The sequence below is a fragment of the Notolepis coatsorum genome, assembly GCF_963971535.1.
Source record: "Notolepis coatsorum genome assembly, chromosome: 10".
In the NCBI taxonomy this organism is placed as follows: domain Eukaryota; kingdom Metazoa; phylum Chordata; class Actinopteri; order Aulopiformes; family Paralepididae; genus Notolepis; species Notolepis coatsorum.
The window spans coordinates 73135212-73150806 of record NC_140174.1 but is presented as its reverse complement, the minus strand read 5'-3'; the positions used below and the strand labels follow the sequence as shown (position 1 = coordinate 73150806).

Below are 15595 nucleotides of genomic sequence, written 5' to 3'. Positions count from 1 at the left end.
CAGGCCCTTTAAAAAGCCTGACTGAATATACAGTGCATCTCTACTTAACAGGCAGTTTTCCACAGCGGGCAAAGCTGGGCTTCCCAGGGCCAAGTGCAGCGCAAAATGTTTACACTGCTATACATCCCATGTTCAGAGACAATCAGTAGCCAAGATGATATATTATTTTGTATATTCAGATAATTTTCAAATGACAATGAAAATAATCCCTGATTCAAATTTATCATAATACGTTATATCGATGACCAGAGTAAACCAGAGTCAATGGAACCATGGTGAATCCAGTCTTTGCCTAAATGATCGGAATTTAATTGTAGTCACGTTGTGATTAATTGGCCTACAGCTGTATGGTCTCATCACAATCACCGAATACCACAGTGGGGCCTGTTGCAGGCTAGGGTCCTACCACCCTTGACCGTTGCTAATAATAGACGACCCCGGGTCAACGACACACTCCATTCATGTCTGGATGGTTTGCTCTATAGCCCCGGGAGGCTATATGCTGGCAACAGTTGCTGGCTTCTCAGACATTGATGAGAGAGGGCAGAGGGAAGGTCACGGGACACTCCACAAGTGTCGGGACATATTTCTACCTCCTCATTCTGTCTCCTGTATCCTGGGGAACAACTGGGCGGAACAGCTGATGAGGGGGCGAGCGGGTATGAGAGGGGTCCCCTCGAACCTGCTTTTCTTTGTGCTATACAGGAATGACCGGTATGCCACGTCGTCTAAAAGCATTCAGTCTCACACACTGGAAACCGCACTCTATGTTTACGACGCAGCATGATGTTGGGAGGGGTCGGTGTGAACGACGCGGGCAGAGTGATCCCAGAGTTAGGATTTCAAAACGGAACGGTGGGATGATTTGCGTGAAATTCTAAAAACATTAGTCATTAGCACATCATTCAATCATTCTGAGATAATGTGGGATCGAACTACAGTATGTAAAAACCTGAAAATGGGGGGTGTTAATAATGGAACCTAAAAGTCTAGAATTGTAACAAGAGGAAGGGTCACATTCTCAAGGAAGTTATTCAGCACTGGGACACACGTTACTTCTACAACATGACCAACCAGTGGTAATGAGGGAGGACATTTTAGAACATATCTATGACAGCACTGCCACTGACCCATCCTCTCATTATCCTAGCTCAAATATTTTAGAACATCTCTATGACGATACTGGCCCATCATTCTAGCTCAAAGTCAGGATACATGGGCAATATTTTGAGCCAATGTATATGGGCATTCCAATTATATTTCTTTGAATAAAAAAGTTGAAAAGTTAGGAAGGCTCCCAGGGACAAACAGGCTTCATAGGGAGAATAGATGGAGACAGGGAACGGAACAGCGCGGCTGGGAAGTGCGCACAAGCAAGAGTAACATTTAAATACGATAAGGTAGAATCTGTAATACCTCCAAACAGCAACTGCTATAGGCAAAAGAGCCCGACTGTTGCACTTTGTTTAAACTTTTTAGGCTCTGCCAAGAGATGTCTGGAGAAATTCACAGTATAATAAGTTATTAAACTCCAACCCATGTCAGACAAATAAATGTTTTATAATGCAAACAAAGTGCAATAATAAGTGGGGCTCTTCTTCCTAGAGGTGGCTGTTTGGCGGCATTACAGATTCTATCTTTAAACAGTTACTGTACAAAGTAAAAAAGGACACACATCTGTTAGTAAGGTACATTTTCACTTCACTTATCCTTGACCAGTCTCAGCTTTCCGACGTTCTTAAACCAGTGGGTGGACAACCTAAGAGTAGGCTATACCACTGATTATATTTTGGAAGCTTCGCAAGGGTTGTCACAGCGACGGATCTGACCTCTTTGAAGTTGTCGAAGGCGGAAAGGATGATGTCATGGCCTCCCCGCACCAGACACACGGCTGCCAGCAGCTCCAACACTAGTGCCTTCGTCCTGGAACAGAGAGAACAGCTTTGAAACGGTGTCCTCCATTCACACAACACAATCCTGTAGCAGACAGCAGATGAACACTGTGCAACATTTTCTGATGCCGTCTGATGCCGTTTTGTACGTCTTGAAGGAGCATTTTCAGTACATGTTGTGTAGTCCTATTGTAAACCCCTCTTGAAACTGGATTCTGAAACGTATCACATAAGGTCTGTGCTGAGCATTGTATTTAAAAGAAAAATAGAAACAGCTAATATCTTTGTGAAGTTTCGGGTGTGTTAAGAAAATCAACATAACGTGTTAATAACACATCCATATGGGTTCAGTTAAGAACAAAGGGTGAATGATAAACGGACTGTATTTATGTAGCGTTTTTTATCCAAAGCGCTTTACAACTTATATCTCATATTCACACATTCACTCACACATTCACACACTGATGACGCCAAAGTACATGGCACAGTTTTCTTTTTTTCGAATACCACCCGCGACTCCCGAGGGTATAGCTCCGTCAATCATTTGGCGATCTCGAAAATTATTGGACGGGGTTGTAACCAATGAGTGTGGATTTCCAATAATACCCCACGTGGGGATGAAGGAATAAGGGATCTACGTGAAAACTCACGGGCGAAAACAGGAAGTAAAATGCATTGGAGTCTATGAGAAAATGGAAACCTGCAGAGCTTTTTTTAGCCATACCAATTTTTCTGGAAATATACTTTTGGATATTGCAACTACTACAGAAAAACGTGAGTAAACAAGTTCAAGTTCAACTCAAGTTCAGACCTATGTTACTATATTTCATTAGCACTAAAAGTGACCATTCTTTATTGTATCAGAAACTTCAGAATATTATCTCTCAAAAGAGACCAGGCTTATGCATGTGCTATAAGTATAAAGTATAGTATTTTGGTTTGCAAAAACAGTATGCAGTCCTCAAAAACAAAACAAAAATGGCCACTTTTTGGGGCGCCTGTTAATTAAGAGGCTAAAGGACACTTTGACACGCTGCCATGAGGAGGAATTTAACCGGGAATCGTACCAGACGACCGCTCTACCTCCTGAGCCGCTGCACTGAGTTATATTTTTTGAGAGTGTAGGCTCTCCGTAATGCAGTGGACTCCACATCAATTGCACAATGCCATAGGCAATGTAGATTATCGTAAATTAATAGCCCAGGCTTTTATTTGCTTCAATCACTGAACTCACCCCGCCTTATGGGAGAGGCCTCTAATTCCTTTTACACCAAACACTTTTTTTTAACTTGATGGTAACTTGCTAAATGATGAAAATGTGATTAAATAAAGATGTTAGTGACATAGTAGTGGCTCAGAAGGTGAAGCCACATATAATAATAGTATACATTAAAAGTGTTCAGAACGCTTCCTGTATGAAACCCCTATTATACTTAAGCATTACATCACACGCAGGAGTGGTTTGTGACCAATAAACCATGCCTAGGGGTGGTTGTTAGGCCCGAGGCGCAGCCGAGGGTCGTTAGACCCCCCTAGGCATGGTTTATTGGTCACAAATCACGACTGCACGTGGTGTAAAGCTTTTATACAACTGCCAGATTCATCCAACCTTATTTCTATACAATAAACACACATTAATCGAAGATTTATTGAAAAAACCATCCGCCAGAAAAAGTAGTTCCCACAACTCCATGTGGAAGCAGCTTGAAGTGCATCCAACCAAACTAACACATCCAACTGTGTATTATTGGAATGATTGAGAGAAGTTGCCTCATGTGGAAGCAGCTTGAAGTGCATCCAACCAACTAACACATCCAACTGTGTATTATTGGAATGATTGATTGAAAATGTATTAAAACGTTTTCTTTGCCCTATAGGAAAAAAACGTTTTCTTCGCCCTATTTTTTTATTTCGCCCTATTTTTTTATTTATTTCTTTTAGCCTAAACTTAACCAGTTGGAAACCAGGGGTACAGTAATAAAATTAGCAATCAACCAATCAATCAATTCAATAGACCATGCTCACTTAAAACAGCGCTGCTTCTCTCTCAGTCTGACTCCCCCGCTGTTGCAGACAGGAGTGTGTGTGTGTGTGTGTGCGTGTGTGTGTGTGTGTGTGTGTGTGTGTGTGTGTGTGTCACAGTGTGTGTGTGCGTGTGTGTGTGTATGTGTGTGTGTGTGTGTGTGTGTGTGTATGTGTGTGTTTGTGGGTACGCCAGCGTCGGACAGTGTGAGAGAGAACGCTGCAGTCGGAAAGTAGGAAGGAAGAAATTTAAATCAATCAATTAATCTATCAATCAATCCGCGATTTTTCTTTTGTTCTAGATTGAGTCAAGACCCATCAATTACATCATCCAACATTGTTTAAAATACTAACACATTCCCCTTGACAGAATCGCTTCATATTTAGTCGTTATGGTGCTTTCAACATAACCATTTGTTGTTCGCGATCCTGTTTTCTCCCGGAGTGAGCCGGGGAGGGTTATGTGATTTGGTTGTGGGCGGGTCCTGAGCCCAGGACCGTGGATTGTTGTCAATAAAGACGTGTGAATGGCCAATCAGAATCGAGAAATTTGCATGCCGTTGTATAAAGTACAATACACTGGTCACAGCACAACATTCTGTAGTTGATCTGCATTGCCTAAAAATGTTGCCCATGTATGATGGTGTCTGTACATAGCTGTGACACTCTCTCGCACAAACAAAAAAAGAACCATCAATCATGGATAAAGACACTAGAAGACACTTGCACACGTGCACACCCACACACCGTACAGGACTACAACACACACCTTACCTCGGATTCCTGTTGTTGAGGCTGAGTGTGATCTCGTTGACACAGCAAGGGTGGGTCATCACCTGGTTAAAGCCAGACTGATGACACACACACACGCACGCACACACACACACACACACACACACACACACACACACACACACACACACACACACACACACACACACACACACACACACACACACACACACACACACACACACACACACACACACACACACACACACACACACACACACACACACACACACACACACACACACACACACACACACACACACACACACACACACACACACACACACACACACACACACTGTCAGACATGTTTTCTCTGCTATACCTTCATCCTTCATGCTTATTGACTGTCCATTATTACTGCCTCTGGACAAACGGTGGTATTTGGATTCAAAGCGAGACACAAGAAAGGATGACAGCTCGGTAACATCCCAGTGTTATTAATAGTGACAATCGTATTACTGGTGTATTATATTCACATTTACATTTAGTAAATGTATCCAAATGTATCCAAAGCGACTTACAGGTTCTGTACGACAAGTCAGCAGGAAGGGTACGACTCTTACAACTTCATCAAACAGTGCTGATATAAATAAATAATAAATAAATAAATAAATAAATAAATAAATAAATAAATAAATAAATAAATAAATAAATAAATAAATAAATAAATAAATAAATAAATAAATAAATAAATAAATAAATAAATAAATAAATAAATAAATAAATAAATAAATAAATAAATAAATAAATAAATAAATAAATAAATAAATAAATAAATAAATAAATAAATAAATAAATAAATAAATAAATAAATAAATAAATAAATAAATAAATAATATACTGTATATATTTTTCTAAGTAAACATTTTTTTTTCGAGATGTCGGGGGTCTTCAAAGGGAAACAATTCTATACCTGGTAGTTCATAATGGCACGTAGACACATGATGCAGAGGTGCACGTCGTCTTTCTGGACGAGGGCGCGGGCCGTCCGCAGGACTTTCCTGTCATGGAGAGAGTTGAATCTGCCAGGTGAGAGACCACACCACTGTTACTGCCAAGCTGTCGCCACTACTGCATTGCAATGAGTTTGTCTACATGCAGATTCAAATACTGAATACTAATACCCCCGGTCTTAGAAGCAGAGGATACTAATACCCCCGGTCTTAGATGCGGAGGATAAATAAAATGGGAATATTATTCATATTAATACAAGATACAAGAGTTTTATTTGTCACGGCATACAGGTATACAGTGAAATGCGTGTGTGGATAGGGTGGATAGTATATGTAGAGGTGGGGCTAGGGTGGATAGTATATGTAGAGGTGGGGCTAGGGTGGATAGTATATGTAGAGGTGGGGCTAGGGTGGATAGTATATGTAGAGGTGGGGCTAGGGTGGATAGTATATGTAGAGGTGGGGCTAGGGTGGATAGTATATGTAGAGATAGGGCTAGGGTGGATAGTATATGTAGAGGTGGGGCTAGGGTGGATAGTATATGTAGAGGTGGGGCTAGGGTGGATAGTATATGTAGAGGTGGGGCTAGGGTGGATAGTATACCTAGAGGTGGGGCTAGGGTGGATAGTATATGTAGAGGTAGTATATGTAGAGGTGGGGCTAGGGTGGATAGTATATGTAGAGGTGGGGCTAGGGTGGATAGTATATGTAGAGATGGGGCTAGGGTGGATAGTATATGTAGAGATGGGGTGGCCTGGCGTGATGCGAGCCTGTCAGGAGGCATCAAGCGAGACAAGATGGACCTGCCAAGCTGACTGGTTGGGTGACACTGTGAAACGTCTGCATGGATGACTGGATCAACTCAGACATTTCTCACATTCACACACACACACATGGGTTCACACTTAAACACACACACAAACACACACACACACACACACACACACACACACACACACACACACACACACACACACACACACAAACACACACACCCACACACACACACACACACACACACACACACACACACGCACACACACACACACACACACACACACACACACACACACACACACGAGTTCACACTTAAACATACACACACACACACAAACACACGCACACACACACTTAATGTAGACTGCTAAATAGAAGACTTTCACACCTATTGTAGACTGCCAAGCACACACACCTATTTTAGACTGATAAACACAGACACCCACACACACACACACACACACACACACACACGCACACACACACATACACACACACCAATTGTAGAATGATAACACACACACACACACACACACACACACACACACACACACACACACACACACACACACACACACACACACACACACACACACACACACACACACACACACACACACACACACACACACACACACACACACACACACACACACACACACACACACAGAGGTTTCCTGGGAAAGGAATGCAGCTATTCCAGATGAGAACGATTAGATGTCTGGGACTCTGTGTGTGTGTGTGTGTGTGTGTGTGTGTGTGTGTGTGTGTGTGTGTGTGTGTGTGTGTGTGTGTGTGTGTGTGTGTGTGTGTGTGTGTGTGTGTGTGTGTGTGTGTGTGTGTGTGCGTGTGTGTGTGTGTGTGTGTGTGTGTGTGTGTGTGTGTGTGTGTGTGTGTGTTTGTGTGTGTGTCAGTACATGCATGTGGGTTTGCATGTGTGTCAACATCATTACATGTTCATTACTACAATGACAGCTACACAAAATATACAGATCCATAATGAACTATCTGTTCAGTTCCAGTGGCTGTCCTGGGCTCAGGGTAGGAGCACAGCGCGGCTTGACTACCACTGCATTCTGCCCTGTCGCAGCTCATGACACTCTGCGTGTTCATGACCAACGGTTCTAAAACATCATGTGCACATCATGAGATACAGACTATCTCGTGTAAAACAACTTAATTTACATGGACTGTTTAAATGAAGATGACCTTTACAATAACCTAAAGATGCACCTTAAGCACTATCATTATAATTGCTGTGGGGCACTCTGGACTGCAGTCCATGTGTGAAAAGGGCTATATACGTAGATAGTTATTAATATTTATTATTATTATATTGTAAAAATGCATGCATTGAAATGTCTGTAAAGTCTCGACGACATTGAAAATGAGGGTGACCTTTCGAGAATAAATAAAGGTTTGACATTTCAGATAAACTTCAGTGATTAGGTTGTTTTGTGGTAGAGGAGGAGACAGGATTGGTAGTAGAGGAAGAGACAGGGTTGGTAGTAGAGGAGGAGACAGGGTTGGTAGTAGAGGAAGAGACAGGGTTGGTAGTAGAGGAGGAGACAGGGTTGGTAGTAGAGGAGGAGACAGGGTTGGTGGTAGAGGAGGAGACAGGGTTGGTGGTAGAGAAGGAGACAGGGTTGGTAGTAGAAGAGGAGACAGGGTTGGTAGTAGAGGAGGAGACAGGGTTGGTGGTAGAGGAGGAGACAGGGTTGGTAGTAGAGGAGGAGACAGGGTTGGTAGTAGAGGAGGAGACAGGGTTGGTAGTAGAGGAGGAGACAGGGTTGGTAGTAGAGGAGGAGACAGGGTTGGTGGTAGAGGAGGAGACAGGGTTGGTAGTAGAGGAGGAGACAGGGTTGGTAGTAGAGGAGGAGACAGGGTTGGTGGTAGAGGAGGTGACAGGGTTGGTAGTAGAGGAGGAGACAGGGTTGGTAGTAGAGGAGGAGACAGGGTTGGTGGTAGAGGAGGAGACAGGGTTGGTGGTAGAGGAGGAGAAAGGGTTGGTAGTAGAGGAGGAGACAGGGTTGGTGGTAGAGGAGGAGACAGGGTTGGTGGTAGAGGAGGAGACAGGGTTGGTGGTAGAGGAGGTGCTGGATGCATAATGTCCCTGGCAGGGACCCAGCACCATTCTTCAGGCCCATAGGCCTCCCAGTTCACGTGACATGAGGAGGTTGTGGAGGAACGGGAGCAGGAACCAGGGGACAGGATGAGACCGGCTTGATCCTGGAGACATGGAAGGTGGGTGAACACAGAGAAAGCAGGGAAGCCAAAGGTGGACAGTAGAATGGTTGATGAACTGGGAAGCCTTCTTCTGACTCCACGGGTGGTAGGTCATGGGTAGAGAGCCACACATTCTCGGCAGCGTGACAGGGACAGGCAGAGACTGAATGAGACTAGAGGGGGCATGCCGAGGGGACTTGTTCTGGGTACATCCGGAGCAGACTGCGATGAAGGACCGGGTGTCTGTAACCATGGTGGGCCACCAGAACCACTGGCATAGAAATGACAGGGTGCGGCTGATAACGCGGTGACAAGTGAGGTTGGAGGACTTTGGAAACAGCGGGTCCATTACTGGGGTCAGGTTGAGAGCAATGGGCCTCCCTGACCATGTTCTCGCAGCAACCACACAGGAGGCTAGTAGGATGGTTTCTGGAACATTGTTGTCCTCAGCTGCACATAACTGGCAAGAGAGTGCACCAGGTTTGGCATTTCTTAAACCAAGGAGGTATAACAATGTGAAATTGTACCCAGAACAAGAGTGCCTCAGGTTTGACATTTCTTCAACCAGGGAGGTACTGTATAACAATGTGAAATTGAACCGTTAAAAAACAGAGCCCACCTGGCTCTGGCGTCCAGCTGCTTAGCCATCTGGATGTAGGCCAGGTTCTTGTGGCCCGCCCAAACCACCAATGGTTGCTCAGTCCCCTCCAACCAGTGTCTTGGTTCCTCCACGGCCAAATTGACAGCCAGTAACTCCCTGTTACCGATGTCGTAATTCTTCTCTGCCGGAGACAGGCAACAAGAGAAAAAGGCACAAGGGTGAGATTTCTGATCTTTGGGTGAAGATCAGGGTGGCCCCCAAACCCACATCTGACGAGTCGACTTCCAACAATGAAGGGGAGAGGTTGACAAACACAAACTGCTTGAGCATGCCATGGAGTACATCATTGATGATGAGGGCCTGGAACACTGTAGGTGCATTGGAGTCCAAACGGCATGACCAGGTACTCGTAGTGACCACTGGCGGTATTGAGAGCTGTTTTATACTCATCTCCTGCTCTGATGCGCTCTAGAGGGTAAACGTCGCAGAGGTTGAGCTTGGGGAAGTGGCTCCCTGGAGAAGCTCAAAAGCAGAGGAGATGAGGGAAGGGGATACCGGTTCTTGACTGGGATGTCATTGAGACCACCGTAATCGATGCAGGGTCTGAGCGACTTGTCTTCCTTATCCACAAAGAAGCGAAGTGAGGTAGTTCTCCATTCCCTGGAGCAGTGAGGGAGTACAAACAACCATGAGGAGGCAAGGTTTTGATTGATTGATTGAACATTGTATTAACAGATTGCAGAATGGGTACAATACAGTACAGCTCAATACACACAATTGTTAAGGGGATGCAGACCAGAGAAAGACTTTTGTCTTGTTTACATCAGGGTCCCCCATTTTCAAGGCGGGGTGGGGGGTAACTGTACATTGGATTATCGACAAAACCTTACTTGGTCCCAAGAAGAGGGTCTTGTGTATTATTGGGTTAGGACATTTACAGGGGCCAGTTTTGAATTGCAGTCTCCCGTAGGTGCTCTTTGAGAGTGGTTTTAAAAGTGGGTAGTGATTCACATTCCTTTACAGCTGTGGGTAGGGCATAATTGCGATACGTGTTTAGTCCCTTGTTTGAGCCAAATCTGGGTTTAACATGATTTGTGGAGCTCCCTCTGGTGTTGTGGTCATGGTATTCACTGACCTTTGGGAAGTAATTTGACATGTACATGGGTACCTTAGTCGTGTAGTGTATCTTGTTGACCCAGGCCCATTGCAAGTTGCTGTACTCTGTCGTCTACTCTAAGCCATCCTAGGTTGTCAGAGTGGGCAGGGATGAGGTGGGTTCTAGGAGTAAGGTCAAGCGTACCAGGAGAAAGTCAATAGCACAGTCATGACAATCGCCAGGCAACTCTCTGGATATAAGCTCATCTTTGATGACATTGGTCAGGTCGTGTCGGGAGACACCAGACAGGGACTCTTGATTCCAGCTGCTCTCCACCACTGATGCTGACCCTGGCACAGATGCAACAGCCTCTTTGATGCCTCCCTCCTCGAGACAATCACATGTTATAACTGGAACAGACAGCAGAACAGACCCACACCGTCGCCTGCCCAGGTTAGGCCTTAGGGACCGGACAACAGGGTGACGAGGTACATTACGCAACGTGGGAGTGGTCGGTGGGAAACGTGGAGGGCTGCAGCTCAAACACCATGGAGCACTGGGAGACCTGATCTTCTTAGAGGCGGGCTGCGAGGTGGCCGGGCGACAGGGTAGGAACAGGGGCAGCAATGGGAGACAGGAGGAAATGGGTGGTGATGTGCCGGGAGCTCCATTGTGACGTCTTGGAGGAGTTGTTCATGACAGCCAACGATGGCACCTTGTGCTTGTTTAGCTGCATACAGAGTGTGGTTGTCCGCTGCATCCACGCTGGCTCGTTCGTACTGTAATGTACCAGGCAGGAATGTGGAAACCAAGAGCAGTCAAACAGGCAGGATACAGATGAGGATGCAAAACTCAACACTGGATATTTAATGAAAGCAGGGAGGCAGGTACAGGCAGACAGACGGGGGGGGGGGGACGGGGGGGGGCTCTCTGGCTATTTTAACAGGCAGGCAAAAATAGAATTAATAAGTATTGTCTAGAAATGAACAATATATGTATAACAGACTAACAAACAAGCACTGACTAAATAGGGGAACAGACGTAAATACAAAATGGGATGATGACTGATTGCAGACAGCTGGTGGCACACAGGGAGATTGGACTGCTTGTGAGGGAAACACAAGGACATCTACAGGACTTGGGTAGAGACTAGGGATGTCCCGATCCGATCACGTGACGGGACTTTATTATTTTTTTTTAACTAGATTAGTTCATAGTCTATAATTATTCTGCACTAAGCCAATTTTATATTTTATTTAATTATTTATGACTGAATGTAACTGAACTTGTGAAGCTAGTGACGCTACCTGTTACTGCATTACCTTTGTTATTGCACTATTCTGCACATAATCTGTTGGATATAATGGATAGTTGGATACTGTTAAATAAAAAAACAACCTTAAGGGTCAACTTGATTGCATTTTTTTCTTTTCTTTTTTCTTAATGCATTGCCGAAAGATCGGCTCGGGAAAAAATCGGTATCGGCAGATACTCAAAATCACATGATCGGGATCGGATCCGGAGCAAAAAAAATGCGATCGGGACATCCCTAGTAGAGACACAAGAGGGAGAGACACTAGGAGACACTAAGGAGAGGGAGAGACACTAGGAAGAGGGGAAGACACTAGGGGGAGGGAGAGACACTAGGAAGAGGGGAAGACACTAGGGGGAGGGAGAGACACTAGGGAGAGGGGGAGACACTGGGGGGAGGGAGAGACACTAGGGGGAGGGAGAAACACTAGGGAGAGGGAGAGACACTAGGAAGAGGGGAAGACACTAGGGGGAGGGAGAGACACTAGGAAGAGGGGAAGACACTAGGGGCAGGGAGAGACACTAGGGGGAGGGAGAAACACTAGGGAGAGGGAGAGACACTAGTGAGAGGGAGAGACACTAGGGAGAGGGAGATACACTAGGGAGAGGGAGACACTAGGGGGAGGGAGAGACACTAGGGGGAGGGAGAGACACTAGGGAGAGGGAGACACTAGGGGGAGGGAGAGACACTAGGGAGAGGGAGACACTAGGGGGAGGGAGAGACACTAGGGAGAGGGAGAGACACTAGGGAGAGGGAGAGACACTAGGGGGTGGGAGAGACACTAGGGAGAGGGAGACACTAGGGGGAGGGAGAGACACTAGGGGGAGGGAGAGACACTAGGGGGAGGGAGACACTAGAGAGAGGGGGATACACTAGGAAGAGGGAGACACTAGGGGGAGGGAGACACTAGGGAGAGGGAGACACTAGGGAGAGGGGGAGACACTAGGAAGAGGGAGACACTAGGGGGAGGGAGAGACACTAGGGGGAGGGAGAGACACTAGGGAGAGGGAGACACTAGGGGGAGGGGGAGACACTAGGGAGAGGGAGAGACACTAGGGGGAGGGAGAGACACTAGGGGGAGGGAGAGACACTAGGGAGAGGGAGACACTAGGGGGAGGGGGAGACACTAGGGAGAGGGAGAGACACTAGGGGGAGGGAGAGACACTAGGCCACTAGGGAGAGGGAGAGACACTAGGGAGAGGGAGAGACACTAGGGAGAGGGAGAGACACTAGGGGGAGGGAGAGACACTAGGGGGAGGGAGAGACGCTAGGGAGAGGGAGAGACACTAGGGAGAGGGGGAGACACTAGGGAGAGGGAGACACTAGGGAGAGGGAGACACTAGGGAGACGGGGAGACACTAGGGAGAGGGGGAGACACTAGGGAGAGGGAGAGACACTAGGGGGAGGGAAAGACACTAGGGAGAGGGAGAGACACTAGGGAGAGGGGGAGACACTAGGGAGAGGGAGATGGAGAGACACTAGGGGAGACACTAGGGAGAGGGAGCCACTAGGGAGAGGGAGAGACACTAGGGAGAGGGAGACACTAGGGAGAGGGAGAGACACTAGGGAGTGGGAGAGACACTAAGGAGAGGGAGAGACACTAAGAATAGGGAGAGACACTAGGGAGAGGGAGACACTAGAGGAGGGTGAGACACTAAGGAGAGTGAGAGACACTAAGGAGAGGGAGAGACACTAGGGAGAGGGAGACACTAGGGAGAGGGAGACACTAAGGAGAGGGGGAGACACCAGGGAGAGGGAGACACTAGGGAGAGGGGGAGACGCTAGGGAGAGGGAGACGCTAGGGAGAGGGAGACACTAGGGAGAGGGAGAGACACTAGGGGGAGGGAGAGACACTAGGGGGAGGGAGAGACGCTAGGGAGAGGGAGAGACACTAGGGAGAGGGGGAGACACTAGGGAGAGGGAGACACTAGGGAGAGGGAGACACTAGGGGGAGGGAGAGACACTAGGGGGAGGGAGAGACACTAGGGAGAGGGAGACACTAGGGGGAGGGGGAGACACTAGGGAGAGGGAGAGACACTAGGGGGAGGGAGAGACACTAGGGGGAGGGAGAGACACTAGGGAGAGGGAGACACTAGGGGGAGGGGGAGACACTAGGGAGAGGGAGAGACACTAGGGGGAGGGAGAGACACTAGGCCACTAGGGAGAGGGAGAGACACTAGGGAGAGGGAGAGACACTAGGGAGAGGGAGAGACACTAGGGGGAGGGAGAGACACTAGGGGGAGGGAGAGACGCTAGGGAGAGGGAGAGACACTAGGGAGAGGGGGAGACACTAGGGAGAGGGAGACACTAGGGAGAGGGAGACACTAGGGAGACGGGGAGACACTAGGGAGAGGGGGAGACACTAGGGAGAGGGAGAGACACTAGGGGGAGGGAAAGACACTAGGGAGAGGGAGAGACACTAGGGAGAGGGGGAGACACTAGGGAGAGGGAGATGGAGAGACACTAGGGGAGACACTAGGGAGAGGGAGCCACTAGGGAGAGGGAGAGACACTAGGGAGAGGGAGACACTAGGGAGAGGGAGAGACACTAGGGAGTGGGAGAGACACTAAGGAGAGGGAGAGACACTAAGAATAGGGAGAGACACTAGGGAGAGGGAGACACTAGAGGAGGGTGAGACACTAAGGAGAGTGAGAGACACTAAGGAGAGGGAGAGACACTAGGGAGAGGGAGACACTAGGGAGAGGGAGACACTAAGGAGAGGGGGAGACACCAGGGAGAGGGAGACACTAGGGAGAGGGGGAGACGCTAGGGAGAGGGAGACGCTAGGGAGAGGGAGACACTAGGGAGAGGGAGAGACACTAGGGGGAGGGAGAGACACTAGGGGGAGGGAGAGACGCTAGGGAGAGGGAGAGACACTAGGGAGAGGGGGAGACACTAGGGAGAGGGAGACACTAGGGAGAGGGAGACACTAGGGAGAGGGAGAGACACTAGGGGGAGGGAGAGACGCTAGGGGGAGGGAGAGACACTAGGGAGAGGGAGAGACACTAGGGAGAGGGGGAGACACTAGGGAGAGGGAGACACTAGGGAGAGGGAGACACTAGGGAGACGGGGAGATACTAGGGAGAGGGGGAGACACTAGTGAGAGGGAGAGACACTAGGGGGAGGGAAAGACACTAGGGAGAGGGAGAGACACTAGGGAGAGGGGGAGACACTAGGGAGAGGGAGATGGAGAGACACTAGGGGAGACACTAGGGGAGACACTAGGGAGAGGGAGCCACTAGGGAGAGGGAGAGACACTAGGGAGAGGGAGACACTAGGGAGAGGGAGAGACACTAGGGAGAGGGAGAGACACTAAGGAGAGGGAGAGACACTAAGGATAGGGAGAGACACTAGGGAGAGGGAGACACTAGGGATAGGGAGAGACACTAAGGAGAGGGAGAGACACTAAGGAGAGGGAGAGACACTAGGGAGAGGGAGACACTAGGGAGAGGGAGACACTAGGGAGAGGGAGACACTAGGGAGAGGGAGAGACACTAGGGAGAGGGAGAGACACTAAGGAGAGGGGGAGACACTAGGGAGAGGGAGACACTAGGGAGAGGGAGACACTAGGGAGAGGGAGAGACACTAGGGAGAGGGAGAGACACTAAGGAGAGGGAGAGACACCAGGGAGAGGGAGACACTAGGGAGAGGGGGAGACGCTAGGGAGAGGGAGACGCTAGGGAGAGGGAGACACTAGGGAGAGGGGGAGACGCTAGGGAGAGGGAGACGCTAGGGAGAGGGAGACACTAGGGAGAGGGGGAGACGCTAGGGAGAGGGAGACACTAGGGAGAGGGGGAGACACTAGGGAGAGGGGGAGACACTAGGGAGAGGGAGAGACACTAGGGAGAGGGGGAGACGCTAGGGAGAGGGAGAGACACTAGGGAGAGGGAGAGACACTAGGGAGAGGGAGACACTAGGGAG

General features: G+C 48.1%; 1 protein-coding gene across 1 annotated transcript in view; it reads right to left on the bottom strand.

Moving 5' to 3' along the window:
- Nucleotides 1-15595, bottom strand: part of fmnl1b (formin-like 1b) — a gene marked incomplete at its 5' end in the record, with an annotated part of 243973 nt that overhangs the window by 107269 nt on the left and 121109 nt on the right. Inside the window, 3 exons of the mRNA XM_084322609.1 lie at nt 1830-1923; nt 4689-4765; nt 5623-5710. Coding sequence (XP_084178735.1) covers nt 1830-1923; nt 4689-4765; nt 5623-5710 — 259 coding nt within the window. The remainder of the gene's footprint in view (nt 1-1829; nt 1924-4688; nt 4766-5622; nt 5711-15595) is intronic.